General features: G+C 47.6%; 1 protein-coding gene across 1 annotated transcript; it reads left to right on the forward strand.

Annotated features, from left to right (window-relative positions):
- The first annotated feature begins 245 nt into the window (after window positions 1-245).
- On the forward strand, window positions 246-9,292 carry LOC134368656 (olfactory receptor 13H1-like). Its single transcript, XM_063085074.1, is given in 4 exon segments — window positions 246-359; window positions 6,494-6,854; window positions 6,857-7,464; window positions 9,110-9,292. Coding segments are annotated over 4 exon segments (1,266 nt in total).
- The last annotated feature ends 6,125 nt before the right edge of the window (window positions 9,293-15,417 follow it).

Here is a 15,417-nt window from a genome sequence, read left to right on the forward strand (position 1 = left end):
CAGGGTGGGCGTGTGGCAGTTTTCTAGCCGCTCCACTTTTCTCTTCCTCTTTCCTGCCCTCTGGCCCCCTCTGCTCTTGGCCACAGTTTCGAAAACAGAAGCTCTTCTGTTGGAACGGAGAGAGCAGCCATGGTGACTGCGGGGCTCTCTCAGCAGTGACAGCTCGGGGACCGCCACTCTCAAAATTATCCCGGTTTTCTGCATCTGGCTCCAGTTGGATACCAGTTAGATCCCAGTTAGAGACCATGGACTCTGATAGGATTGGGGGCAACACAGAACCGAGTTCTGGGAACATCATGGTGCTGGGCCTGGACGTTGGCTTGTCTCCTAAGTTCGGTGGCTGTAGGGCTGGCGTGGATGTTTGTGTGCATCCTATTAACTATCTGGACTCTTTGAAAGGGAAAGTCCTGATTGGGGCCTCAGGACTTCTTTGGTTTCTTAGCTGGCACTTCTGCCCCACGGTGAACTCTGCCCCACCCCCTTCACCACATTGCCCGTGGGGAGGAGGCCACAGACACCCCCGTACCTGGACACTGAGCTCTGCTCAGTGGAACCGTCTCATGTGTTGGGTGAAAACGTGACGAAGCAATCTGGTTGGCCGTTCTTTTCTCACTTGAGTTCAGTAATTACAGGTTCTCTGTGTGTTGAAAAGGGTAGCTACAGACTGGCAGGTTAATTTCATTTTCTAGTATTTGGGGTGACCACAAAGAATTGCAAAGTCAGAATTGCCTGAAGGTAGGTACGTGTCAGAGTTTTAGGATCACCAGGCAGGTGCCCCCTTGCTTTCTTCCCTTAGGTGCTGAGACTCCAGGGAAAGAGCTGGGCACTGCCATGGACTGGCTCTCTGAGGGAAAATGTGCCAGCTAGAGGTCAGGGGGCACTGCTGCCACCCCAAGACAGAAAAAGAACCTCTCTGCTGCCATCATCTTGGGCTCTTCACAGTTAACCAGATCTCTCAGTTGGCAAAGTTGACCCCAGACAGTCTAACCTTTTTCTGTCTCTCTTCATCCCGCCTGGAAGATTGGAGCACAGAGTGTCTGATGGAGCCCTCTTAACTCCCAGTACAGGTAGACACGGAGCTTCTTCTGTAAGATGAGCAAGCAGATCTACCATTAGGGTTCTATTGGTCAAAAGTAGCAGAAACCGGACGGAATAACCACAAAAATTCCTTGAACTATTTAAGTCAAGTGCACACTTACGACAGCGGGGACCGGAGAGGGGTGGAGAGAAACGGGTAAAGGGGCATGAAAATCAAGTACAATGTATTTTGAGAAGTAAAATAACAAAAACCCCAAAGTAGCAGAAACCAATTCCAAGTAGCCCAGGAAACCATGGGAACTTGTTATATGAGTACCAGGTTGGGGGTAGGGGGTGGGGGTGGGGGTGGGGTAGTTGTCTCCCAGAAACTCAGATAGGAGCAAAGTGGAACCAGAGACTCAGACACCATCAGGACTGCCCCCTTCCCTGTCTTTCATCCCTGTGGATGTGCTTTGCTCTTCCTTTGCTCTGAAGACGTTTCATCTGCACCTTCTGTTGCAAGGGCTGCAAAGATGGCCAACAGCTTCCAGTCCAGGTGTGGGGTAACTTGAAAATCCTCCTGTAATACAACATTCCCGGGACTCTCTCTGTGTCTCAAATATACACTAAGAGACAGCCAGAAGGGCCTTCTGAATGTGGTCTCCATGCAGTGCTTGCCAAGGAGACAAATGGGAGGAGATGCTGGCAAATGGATGTCAGCCAGTCCACGTGAAGTACATGACATCCATCTCAAGATGCAGTAGTCAATGGAGACCCCAGTCTGTCTAGCTCCTTTCTGCGCCTTCCCCCTGTGGTGTGGTCTGAGTGGTAAAAGCTGCCTCAGTGTCAAGATGCCCTTATCCCCAGTCACAACCCAGGCCACTAAATGGAAAAACAACAAAGGAATGACACGGCATGGAAAACCAGCCTGAGAATAAGGAAATGACCTACCCGAGGTTGACCTGCAAACATATAACGTCATCCTTCCACTCAGTCTCAGTCTTTCTGCACATCCTCTTCAGCCTATGAGCTCTCAGTTGTGGAATGAGCATTTATTGAGTGGTGACAGATGGGCCCCTAGAGCCTGGCAAGGTGCCTGGCACTCCATAGATGCTAAATAAATATTCATTGAATGAATGAATAAAGAAGGCAAAAGGTGCTCATATGGCCTTGGGGGTGAAGGACGGTGTCTCCCAGACGTGAGCATTTATGTCCAGGAAAGGATTTCCCAACGGGACAGACACTGAGTAGGGGTTTTGGAGAGAAGCCAACTTTTGCTAACATGGCTTCAGGTTCCCTGAGGCTTGGGCTGTTCCACAGTCAGGACTTGCTGTCTCTGCAGCCCACAGGGTGAGATAACAGGAAGCCTCTCAATTGAGATGCAGAAATCGCTGTTTAGCATGTCTGCCTGTCTTTTCCTTTCCTTCAGTACTTTCTCCTCTGGCCAGAGCAGATTCTCTGGACATCTGGATCTTTCCTCCCGTCCCATTTGTGAGCTCGGTGTGCACATTTTGTTTTTTTGTTTTTTAATTTGAAAAACTTTTATTGATTATGCATATTCATGTGGCACAGAGCTGACCGTCAGCAGCTGTGCCCACGATGCGGCGAGCAGATCAGTGCTATCAGCGTGCCCACCACCTGCAACTGCAATTACTCCCCGGGAGTGCACACTTTAAAGTGCAGCAAACTTGCCCTCCAAAGATGCTGCTCCAATGCACACCATCATCAACAGCACGGCAGTGCTTCTAGCCTCACATCCTGCGCTCAGAAATGGTTTCAGCACTCCGGAAGATGAAAATATCCACCCGTGTGTCTTTCTAGGTGTTTTAATGTTTCGTTTGTCTACGTTTACTCTTTGATCCCCTGAGACTGATTTTGGTGAAAAGAGTAAGGTGGGGATCCACTTTCGTGTGGTGCATGTTTTCATGATAGCCAGTTGTCCACAACACCATTTATTGAATGTTGTCTTTATCAAATTTAACAAATGTTAAATTTCTCCCTTATCAGACACTAAATTTCCATATGAATTAAAAAAATCTACTTCTGGATTCTTAATTCTGTTTCATTGATCAGCCTTCCTATTTCTTCTTCAACACTAAAATTTTCGTGATCACGTTAGCTATTATTTAATTGATATTTCCCAGGACTTATTTCACTGAATTACATCCAACGTCCATGGGAAACATGGTGGGACTGCACTTAAGGGGAGACGAAGAAGCCCTACTGGCCTAGACTGATAACCCCCAGGAAGTGCTGATACAGGACCACCGTGCTCTGATCCTCATGTCCTGGGCCCCACAGGGTGAGCCCGCACACACGGGAGTAGGGGAGTGTTGGGGTTTTTCCCGCATGGACGCCTGCACTTACAGACTAGTTATACGTATATTCTCTCAGTTCCTCCTCCAAACCATGAAGTGAGGTAGCTGCTATTATTCGCTCCATGTCAAAGAGAAAACAAATCTAAAGCTGAGAGAGGTTAAGTGCCATAGCTCACCCAAAATTACACAGCCAGGAAAGGGTGGAGTTGAGCTTAGACCTCTGGAGATCTGTCTGGCTCCAGGTCAAGTTCATCCTCGGTCAAGTCTCGCCCTCAGTTTTCCTTCTAAGCAGCTAAATTCTAATTCTAAGCGTTGTAAACAGACTTAGTTCTAAAGCTGAATTCTTAATGTCTGCTTCAGATATGTGTCTTCGTTCTCCTATTAGTCTGTGCACTCCTGCTGACCTTTGCCTCCCTGGCAGCAGCCAGCACAGGGCCTGGTATAGAAAAGGCAGAAGCCCGTGCGTTGGGCTGTGGGGCGGTAGCATGAACTTACTTGCTGTAATTCTCCGGCTCAAGGAGTAAGTGTGTTTGCTCCATGTTTACAAGTGTGGCTGCCCACAGAGGCCACTCACAGCCTCAGTGATATATATGGTTGGTGCACACCTCTAATTGTTTCCCCTGAGGCTCTCTTGCCAAGATCCTTTTGGATTTCCTCAGTCTCTGTCGGCTTCATAAGGCCCGCAGAGCTAACCCCCAAGGCAGCTCTCCCCTACTCAACCCAAACGCAGACTGGAAAGTCGGAATTACTTTCCGGAGCCACCTTGCAAGCCACATGACTCTTCCTAGAGTGTGAGTCTAGCTGGAGTCGTTCCGGGTAGAGCTGACCCTTGTGCGTCCCTAGCAAGAGGACTGGGCTTGTATATTACCCATCCTGGCTTCACTGCATCCCGGAGTCATGGGCAATGGGGTAACAGTGCAGGGCTATCAGATAACCCAGATTCAGGCGGCTTTCTTGGCAAAGCTCAGGCCTCTGCAATCCTTGGCAATCTTGTGCTTCCGGAGATGCCCTCTGCACCTATCCCTGGTGGATCTCAGAAACTGGGGATCAAGTAGCTAGGAAACGTCGGTATTTATGGAAAATGAGTAAAATTTAGCCTCCCCTCCTGGGAAAGAAGAAATCCTCATCTCTGCCCACGTGTTCACTTTCCACTCTACGGCCTGCTTTTCAGAAGCAGAAGCCAATTGCTGTTCAGCCCCCATTCTCTGAAGAAGGCATCAGGAAATAATTCATGGGTTGTTGCTGTGCACAGTTCTTAGGTCCTTAATGCTGTTTTAATCTCTTCTATCGAGCTCCTCACCTCCCTAGTGCTGGGCCCGCGGGCCTCTGAGTGAGGGCAAGGACTCGCCGAGCTGAGACAGCAGCTCTCTCCTCCACGAGGGAGACGGCATGTGAGCACTGCAGGCAAGGGAAGACTTCGTGGCCGTCCAAAGGGTCCCTGAAGTCGGGCAAACACGTCAGCGTCTGACAAGAGTTACAAACATCTCACCGCGTTCGTCCCAAAGCCGACTTAACCTTGGGGAAACAGAGCTTGGCTCAGAGTCTCAGCAGGAAGGGGCTCTGGTCTGATTCTGTCCAGCACCGTCACTGAGTGTTTGGGCTCCTTCCGTGAAGGGGGCCTGGCTGCAGAGCTGGAAGAAGCTTGGCTGGTTTGAGTCAGCTGCTCCACCCATCTCACAGGTGCGATTTGCTGACAATCCCGCCTTCCACCCTCTGGGCTGGAGGTGGGGCTGGGATATCATTTTTGGAAATGCATGTCACTCATGGAAGTCTCGGTGAAGAGCACGCGGAGACCTTTCTCTTGCAGGTGGTGTGGACAGTGCCTCAGTGGCGCGGGGTAGTTTTGCATGCAAAGAGGCAGCGTAGGCCACTTTCCTCTGACCTCCAGGTGGAGTCTGCAGAAGAGCAAGGTCAGTCCACTTACTCAACCACATGTGCATGACATTGGAGTTGGCCCTGACGGCAGCAAGAAGTGACCACCTTCCCAAATGACGAACCCGTTCTGTGCTGTAGCACACTCAGCAGCCTTTGCACCAGGAACTGGTTGTGGAGCAAGCCCTACCAGAGGCTCGTGAAAATCTGTGTTTGCTCTTCACACCCAGGTATGCACACTACTGAGGGTAAATGAGCCTTTCCAGGGAATATTCAGGAAGGGGTGGTTTTAAATTACGAATATTTACAGGAAAACAGAGATCACATCTTTCCAAGTATTGAAACGGATGAAAATCTTTAGATGCCAGTTTGAAAATGTGTGTGTGTGTGTGTGTGTGTGTGTGTGTGTTTGTGTGTGTGTGTGTGTGTTTGAATAGTTTTATGAAATTCTTTAGGAGGGACCCTGCAATTATTAAGCATCTGAAAAGCTGTCTGTGTTACATCTCTCATTCCTCCTTTAGGATGAAAGCTGAAAACCAGCAGGAAATGATCAAGTTGTTCTCGAACCAGTGGTTCTCAAACTTTAGATGCATTACAGACGCCTGCAGAGCTTGTTAAAACAGATTTGTGGGCCCCACTCCCAGAGTTCCTCACTCCGCAGGTCTGGGGTGGGGCCTGAGAATCTGTATCTCTCACAAGTCCTAGAGGATGCTGACTTTCCAACCTTCCCTTTCTCCTTTCTTCTCTGCCTTGAGGAGTGACGAGCTGCTGGTTGAAGAGGTGGGAGGAAAGCGTTGTGGATCTTTTGGTCTCAGCCCCAGTGTGGGAAGGGACTTAGGACCTTGAGTGTTGACCTCGAGTGAGTACAAGCCAATGTTGTCCTGAGGACCTTTCCCTGTGCCGCTACACTGTCATTCTCCTGCTCCTGAATGAAGAGGCAGCCGGTTTCTTCTCGTGGTCAGGCCTCATTTAGTTTGGAGCAGGAGCTCATGGGAGGCTTGCTGGCCAGAAGGCTGGGTGGGTCCTTTGTTCTCTCTTCCTCCAATACTGTGTTCACACAATCTAGGGGTCCCGGTCATTTTTCCTGGAGGACTGCTTTTTTATTTTCCCCGCAGAGGATGCAGACACGGGCGTGGGTCACTGAAGCTGCTGGCAGGTTAGGGGCTGAAAACTTCAGAGGTGAGCTTGCGTCAAGGGCTGCTGTGCTTTAAGCAACCTGATAGTATACTCGGTGAATTCCTTGCTGACAAAGAGCTGATTCGTCTGCCTTCTCTCCCCACCTGTAGCTGTGGATAGACGAAATGAATTACCAGGAAATTGGAAACCACACCAAAGTGACCGAATTCGTTCTCGTGGGAATGTCCAAGGACCCCACATCCCAGAGTGTTCTTTTCTGGGCACTAATGTTTCTCTACATACTAACTTTGGCAGGAAACAGCATGATCGTTTTCCTGGTGGGAGTCAGTTCTCAGCTTCACACCCCAATGTATTTCTTCCTTGGTAACTCGTCTTTACTGGATCTCCTGTTCTCCACCAGTGCTTTACCCCTGATCATGGCGCACTCCCTGCAGAACTCTCCCACCATCTCCTACAGCTCCTGTTTTGCCCAGCTTGCCATCCGAGCCTTCTTGGCACTGGCTGAGTGTTTCCTCTGGCCATTATGGCTTACGACCGATTCGTGGCTATCTCAAATCCACTCAGGTACAACTTGGTCATGTCTTCTCGAGTATGCACTTTAATGGCTTTGGTTGTGTGGGTGACAGCCTTCCTGCTCACTGTCGTGCCCATTCTGCTCTTCCCCATCAGTTTCTGTGGGCATAATGCAGTCAATCACTTCTCCTGTGAAGTCCAAGCCATCTTCAAATTGCTCTGTTCTAACACCATTTCCCTAGAGGTTATGATGATGGTATGTGCTGTCATTTCAATGCCAGTACCTTTAACTTTCATCCTTATCTCTTACCTTTGTATCCTCAGGGCTGTCTTAAGAATCCATCCAACTGAGGCTAGGCTTAAGGCCTTTTCCACATGTGGTTCTCACCTGGTCGTGGTCACCATCTACTTTGGGACACTAATATATATTTCTATGAGACCACAGGCCAAAAAGTCCCAAGATGGGGACAAAATTGTCTCTATATTTTATGCAGCAGTGACACCAATGCTAAATCCCCTCATCTACACCCTGAGAAATAAGGATGTAAAAGCTGCTCTCAGGAGAGTATCTTGTGGGGCCAAGTCCTCATGCTTCAAGCACACGACAGTGTGCTGGGTGATAGGACAGCACAAATGATTTAGCTGCCCTGGCAACTTCTCATCTGTGAGTGGGAGTCCAGAAATGGGAAAGGACTTTCAAAGCATCTGAGAAATGGAAGCAATCACACAAGGACCAGCATTTGATGACATTAAAATATAAAACTGCTATATGTCACGTGCATCTTAAATAAAAATAAGATGCAAGCTATCACAAGGAGCAAAGGTTGCAACACACATAAAAAGAAAATAATCAATCATCTGTGTATACAAAACCTCTTGCAAAGCGTTCAGACAGAAGATAAATACAAGAAGAAAACGGCCAAGGGGCACAAACACACAATTCAGTAAGAGGAAATAATCATTCACACTTATGCAACAACCAAATATCACTTTTCACTGATTAACACAAATGAAAACCATTTATAGTATATAGTGTTGGTGAGGATCTGGGAAAATACCATTGGGTTCATGGAAATTGCTACAGCTTCTGGGGGAGGCAGTTTCAGTGGCTGTAAAAACCAAGCATTTGGGTGACCCATTTGTTTGGGAAGGTGGCCCTCAGCTAGCAGCAGGCCTGGCCTCTGAGTTTGCTGCTCCGAGAGGCCTGGGGTGGATCTGCAAGCCCGCTGGCTCTGAAAATGTCTAACCCTGAGCAAGATGTCAATATCCACTTTTTGCAGACTCCCACAGACGGTACCCTTGAGGTACTTGCCCCTGTACCCTTCACAGCAATGGGAGCGCCTTCGGGAGAAGGGTGGTTCCTCCCCAACGTGACTCCTCCACTTCCACCCTCTTTATGAGGAAGTCGTAGAATGGGCTCCTTTGAAATGGCACCTTTTGGAAATCCCTGTAGGGACGTGGTTGCTCCTGAATGGGGGTGGTCCTCACTATTTAGAATGGGAGGTATTTTGAGGACCTCTTTTCATAGCTGTGGACTTTCGTCATCAATTCCAGGAAAATGGGAAAGACCCGCTTTGACATCTCACGTCACCATGCCACCTCAATGCATGCACGGCACATAAATGTGCAAGAATTCTTGCTCAAGCACTCTTTGGACGTGTGAGAATTTTGAATAAAAGCCCTAAGTGTTTAGCAGGAGAGCAATGTTTAAGTGAATCACCATACACCCATAGCATAGAACATCATGGCGCTAGGATGGCCCTACTCCACGGAGGCCTACTCCATTCCTCTGGGACCAGAAGGTCACCTGTCTACTGAACATGTTCTTTTTGTGATGGTGGAAGACATGCAAGAGGAGTGATCGTGATGCCTCTTAAGGCCTAGGATCAAATGAGCACATTGTCGCTCTTGTCCCCATTCCGTGAGCGAGCGGTAGCCACGCGGTCAAGCTCAGTATCAGTGGGGTAGGGGAATGTAACCTGTCCCTAGAAGGAAGAGCTCATGCAGCTAAGGCCGTGTCTGAAGGGGAGGATCAGGAATGGGGAAGATACTGCAACGACCGCAGAGTGCCAGGCGGTGCGTGGATGCAGGCAACGAAGCTGGAAATTTTACGTGTGGCCGATGCGTGTGTTGGAGGAAGAAAACTCCAGGCATGTAGCCGACCCTGCCACTGTGGGATGTGCGCGTAGCTGGTGGCTCTGGGTAGCAGTGGCCTCCACCTGTGAGCCCCCGGTGAGCGTGGGTCCTTTCAGTTGTGTCCTGGGTGGCTCGGCGGTGAATACCCACTCATGGCTCGCACGTCTGCTGCTCAAGGCTTCCGAACGTTTGATTTGCAAGCGTTTTCAGGTAGGCCACACGTAGTAGAGCTGGAAGCTGCTTGTGTCTGGGTCATCACGGACCGCGGGGGTGACGGTTGTGGAGAGAACAAGCACTGAGGGGAGTGAGGCAGCGCAGTAGATTGGGGGTCCTGAGTCTCCAGCAGCGCCGACCTCTCATTTTCTCCAGCCGTGCACCACAGTTGATGGACAACAGTGCAGAAAACAGGTGGTCGGGTTCACAGTGGGGTGGGAACTTGTGACTGAAGGCCTAGGGGCACAGCAACCACGTTCCCAGTGCCTACAAATGTGTCTCGAGGAGGACAAAGGACAGGGGGAATGAGAGTAATGAGGTGCAATAACTAACATATCAGGGGCCATGGGGGATGGGCAGAAACCAGTATGTTTTCCATTTTGCTTTGAAAACTTCTGGGAAAACATGGACAGAAGGTAAAAATCATCTCATAATCATGTTCTTTTATTTTATTTAAAATCTTTTCTTTTTGATTTTATATTTTTATTATATTTTATTAAAATTATTTAACTGACGAATAAATTTGTATATATTCAAGGTGTACAATGAGGTGATTTAAGTACACATTGTTTAATAATTATTACACTCGACTTAATCGACACATCCATATGCCACCTGTGCAGTACATTAGATGTTAAACACAGTCCTAGCCAAACTGTAGGAATCGTGGATGAAGGATATGGTTGATATTTAGTATTCATGAGTGGGAAGTACGTAAACCTTTCTGCAGGTGAAATGTTTGAGAAGAAATTCGGCTGAAACATCAGACGACCCATTGACATGCATGGGGTTTATAAAATGCAAGGCCTCTTGGTTACCCTATGGAGAAGCGTGTGTGCTCACACATGACCAAAACATCTGCATATCACACGATTCTCAGCAGAACTTGAAAAGCAATTGACACACAGGAAGAAGCACGAGATAGAAGGGAAAACCTTCAGGTGTGTTCGTAGAATGGCTGTATGATGAGGGTGTCTTAGTTCCAACTGCGATAACAGCATACCATAGATCGGGTGGTTTATGAGCAACACAAATTGATACGCCACAGTTCTGGTGGCTGAAGAACAGGGTGATGGTGCCCGCATGGTCGGGCTTTGTTGAGTGCTCCCTGCTTCAGGCTGCAAACTCTCAGTTTCCCATTGGATCCTCACATGCTGGAAAGAGCTAATTAGTTCTATGGCTTCTTATTTTAATGATTATTATTGACGAATATAAGTGTATTTTTTTTGGCTTTGTTGATACATATTCACTTTATTCCCGCCCCCACCCCCTGTTTATTTCTTTGTATATTTATTTATTTATTTTTATTATCTCCCACAAATAAGTGAGAACATGAGGTATTTCTCTTTCTGTGCCTGGCTTATTCCACTAAATATGATTTTCTCTAAGTTCATGCATGTTGCTGCGAATGGTCGTATTTCATGTTTTATTTTATTTTAATTATCAATATACAAGAGAGTTGATTTCCGTGTCCCTTTACCAATCCCTCCTTTTCCTCCCTCCCTCTCGAACCTCCACCCCATCAACATCATATCTGTTCACTTGTCTTAACCAAATCAAGGAAACTTTGTGATGGTTGTGTCTTCTTTCCCCACCCCACCTCCGTTTGTTTGTTTATTTACTTATTTATTTTTATTAGCTCCCACAAATAAGTGAGGACATGTAGTATTTCTCTCTCTGTGCCTGGCTTATTTCACTTAATATAATTGTGTCTGAGTCCATCCATGTTGCTGTAAATGGCAGTATTTCATTCTTTTTTGTAGCAGAGTAGTATTCCACTGTGTAGATATGCCACATTTTCCTTATCCACTCATCTGATGATGGACATTTGGGCTGGTTCCAACTCTTGGCTATTGTAAATAGTGCTGCAATAAACACGGGAGTACAGGTCACCCTTTGACATGATGATTTCCATTCCTCTGGGTATATTCCCAGCAGTGGAGTAGCTGGGTCATATGGTAGATCTATCTGTAATTGTTTGAGTAACCTCCATACCATTTTCCATAAAGGTTGCACCGTTTTGCAGTCCTACCAACAATGTATGAGAATTCCTTTTTCTCCACAACCTCGCCAGCATTTATCATTCTCAGTCTTTTGGATATTAGCCATCGTCACTGGAGTGAGGTGGTATCCCAAAGTGGTTTCGATTTGCATTTCCCAAATGCTGAGTGATGTTGAGCATTTTTTCCTGTGTTTGTTGGCCATTCGTACATCCTCCTTTGAGAAATGCCTATTGAGCTCCTTTGTCCATTTTTTAATTGGTTTACTTGTTTTTTTTTTGTTTGTTTGTTGTTGTGAAGTTGTTTGAGTTCTTTGTGTATTCTGTATATTAATCCTCTGTCAGATGTATATTTTGCAGATATTTTCTCCCACTCTGTTGGCTGTCTTTTCTCTCTGTTAATTGTTTCTTTTGCTGTGCAGAAGCTTTTTAGTTTGATCAAATTCCATTTGTTTATTTTTTCTTCAGTTGACTGTGCTTTTGGGGTCCTATTCATGATGTCTGTACCCACTCCTGCTCCCTGATTGTTTCCCCTATGTTTTCTTTAAGGAGTTTTATTGTTTCAGGATGTATATTTTATTCTTAAATACATTTTGAGTTGTTTTTGCTATACAGTGAGAGGTACGGGTCTAGTTTCGTTCTCCTACATGTGAATGTCCAGTTCTCCCAGCACCATTTACTGAAGAGGCAGTCTCTTCCCCAGTGTGCAGTCTCTGTGCCTTTGTCAAAGATCAGATGGCTGTAGGTCGTTGCGTTGATTTCTGGATTCTCCATTGTGTTCCATTGGTCTGTGTGTCTGTTTTTATGCCAGTACCATGCTATTTTGGTTACTATGGCTTTGTAGTATAGTTTAAAGTCAGGTAGTGTTATGCCTCCAGCTTTATTATTTCCTTTTCTTGCTCATGATTGCTTTGGCTATTGGTGGTCTTTTGTTATTCCATATGAATGATAGGATTGTTGTTTGAAATTCTGAGAAAAACGTCATTGGTATTTTGATGGGGATTGCATTGAATCTGTAGACCACTTTGGGTACTATGGACATTTTCACAGTGTTAATTCTTCCAATCCAAGAGCATGGCATATCTCTCCATCTTCTTGTGTCCTCTCTAATTTCTCTCTACAGTGGTTTGTCGTTCTCATCCTAGAGATGAGATGGTGATTTTCTATTTCCCCCATTCCAGTGTTTCACGAGTTTTGTTGTGCCCATTTTTAGGTGCAAACATTATCTGTGAGCCACATGGTGCCTATGGGTGGAGGATGAAGATGGCGCCTGCGGGAAGTAGGGGAGGCATGACCCAAGATAGCTCCAAAAGGTTTTATTGGTCCTCCAGTATTTCCGCACTCGTGAACCCTGTGTGATTGCTATGCTCAACATGTTAGTACAAAATGCATGTCCACGTGATCCTTTAATTGATTGGCTAGTTCATGGAAAGCCCCTACTTTCTTGCTTATATAAATTGCAGTGTAAGGGCAATAAAGTGGAACTGCCCTGACAGAATCCCTGCCGTGTCTGAGTGTCTCTTTCACGGGGCTGGGTTGGCGGGCAGCAGGCTCACTTTTCCCCGAGATTCCGCAGTCCCAACACCGGGGGTAACCCTCTCGGTCCCTTCTCCTTCTGGGTCTGTGGGAGGACTCCAGGTGCACTCCCGCAGATTTTAAATCCATGTATTTCAGGCTAAAACTTCCTCTCTCAGGACCACTGCCTTCCATAAGTTTTGATATGCAACACTTTCATTGTCATCAAGCTCTAAATATTTCACAATTTCTGCCATTATTGGCTCTGTTACCAATGAGATATTTAGGAGGGCATTTTAAGGCTCCAAATACACGTGTGTTTGATTTTAAGGAATCATTTTAAGTTTGTTTTACATATAATGTAGAACAATTGTTCTATATCGTCAGAGAATGTGTATGTATTCTGTACGATAATGATTCTTTGAAGTTTGTTGAAACTTCATTTGTGACCTAGTTATGTGGTCAAATTTCATGACTGTCCCACGTGCACTTGAAAAAAGCCTATATTCTTTATGTAGCGGGTCTTTCTGATTGATCTAAGTTTGTTGTTCAAGTCATCAATACCCTTACCAATATTTTGTGCTTGGTCTGCTCATTTTTGGTAGATGTGGCTTAAAATTTTCCTCTATGATTGCGCATTTGTTAGTTTCTTCTTGTAATTCTGTCAGCTTTTGCTTTATACATTTTAAAGTTACGTAATTGTGTGCATCTAAGCTCATGATTTTATACTTAGTAGACTATTTCTTCCTTATTATGTAGTGTCCTAATTTCATTGGTAATAATATGTTTTGCCCCAAGTTCTATTTTGCCTGGTTCCATTTCTTAGTATTTCAATGGTATATTTTTTCCATCCTTTTAGCACAGCTTTATTTTAGGTATGTCTCTTGTAAGCACTATAGGGCTGACTTTAAAACAAACTCTGCAGAGACTTCCGCTCAAGATGGCGGAATAGACGGTCCCCAGCCTCACTCTCCCCCACAAAACAATGAATTTACAACTACAAAATGTAGCATCAGCCAAGCTGGTTCTGCTGGTGTTCACAGGAAGAGGAGGAGAGACCTATGGAACACATGAAGGCAGGAGAGCGCACAAGGAGAGAAAGAAAAAACTGCTCTCAGTGTTTCAGACCATGGCCACTTTAATGCTGGAGCACATGGAGCAGGAGAGGGCTAACGCCACAGCTGTGCCCTTTAGATGCAGTTGCTTGGAGGTGGAAGGGGAGAAGAGGACTTTGGTGGCTCCCAGGACAGCGAGACCACTAAGCATGTTCCTGTGGACCCACACAGGAGTGAGGAGCCAGAACAACTGAAAAAGGGGAACCACTCAGAGGCCGGTGAGTCATCACAAGGGACAGGCACAGGGCCCATCCCATGGGAAGTGTTTGGAGCACGGGCGGTGGGGGAGACAGGCCCACCGGTAGAGCATTGGGACACAGCAAGGACAGCCGATCCACACCCCAATCTGCACAGAATAACTCAGAGGAGTTGGGAATGCCGAATTGCATGGGGTGAAGTTTCATGAAAAAACTCAGGCCCAGATCAGAGTTTCTACACAACCCAGGTGCACTGAGTATCTGGAGAGCTGGAAGTACCTATAAGGTCAGCCATTAAACCCTGAGCTGCACAAAAGCCTTCCCTAGGGAAACAGCAGCAAGGCGGCAATTTACGTCAACCACACAGCTCAAGTACTGGTTCCCACAGGAAGTTCCCATTTTAGAAGCAAGCAAAGGACAAAACCTTAGTTCCGGCCCAGGCACACCATGAATTCCTTGGGGCCCACCAAGGGACGTGATGCATGGAGCCAGGGGCAGGACCCCCATGCACAACAACTGACAGCACCAGCACCTCGGGGCCTCACCCAGATCCTGATGATTGGAGTCAAGGACAGGACCCCACTCCCACATTCCAGCACACCACCAATGCCTAGGTGCCTGCCAGGGGACCCGAGGCTAGCAGCCAGGGACTGGACCAGCTTCCCACAACCAGGCATGCTGTGACAGTGCCTCAGGGCCCCACGTAGGGGTCCAAGGCATGGAGAAGGGGACCAGACTTCCCTCTCATAACCAGGCACACCACACCAGTACCTCGGGGTCCACCCGAGGACCCGAGGCATGGGGAAGGGGACCGGAACCCCTCCCACAACTAGGCACACTGCACCAGAGCCTTGGGGCCTGTGCTGGGACCTGGAGCATGGAGAATGGGACCAGAGCCTCCTCCCACAACCACACACCTCATGCCAGCACCCCAGGGCCTTCCTTGGGACCCAGAGCATGGGGAAGGGGACTGGAACCCCTCCCACAACTAGGCACACTGCACCAGTGCCTTGGGGCCTGCGCTGGGACCCGGGGCATGGAGAAGGGGACCAGATCCCTCTCCTACCACCAGGCACACTGCACCAGTGCCTCAGGTCTGCCCATGGACCTGAGGCATGGAGCTGGGGACTGGATCCCCACACAACCAGGCACTCTGGGACAGTGCATCAAGGCCCTGCCCATGGACCGAGGCATGGAGAAGGGGAACGTACCCCCATCGCATAACCAGGCACATTGCACCAGTGCCTCAGGTGTGCCCGTGGACCTGAGGTATGGAGAAGGGGACTGGATTCCCCTCCCAAACTAGGCACCCATGCCACCACCTCAGGGCCCACCCGGGGACCCAGGGTATGGATCCAGGGTTTGCAGCCTGGGACTCGAGCACT

This window comes from Cynocephalus volans, chromosome X (assembly GCF_027409185.1).
Source record: "Cynocephalus volans isolate mCynVol1 chromosome X, mCynVol1.pri, whole genome shotgun sequence".
In the NCBI taxonomy this organism is placed as follows: domain Eukaryota; kingdom Metazoa; phylum Chordata; class Mammalia; order Dermoptera; family Cynocephalidae; genus Cynocephalus; species Cynocephalus volans.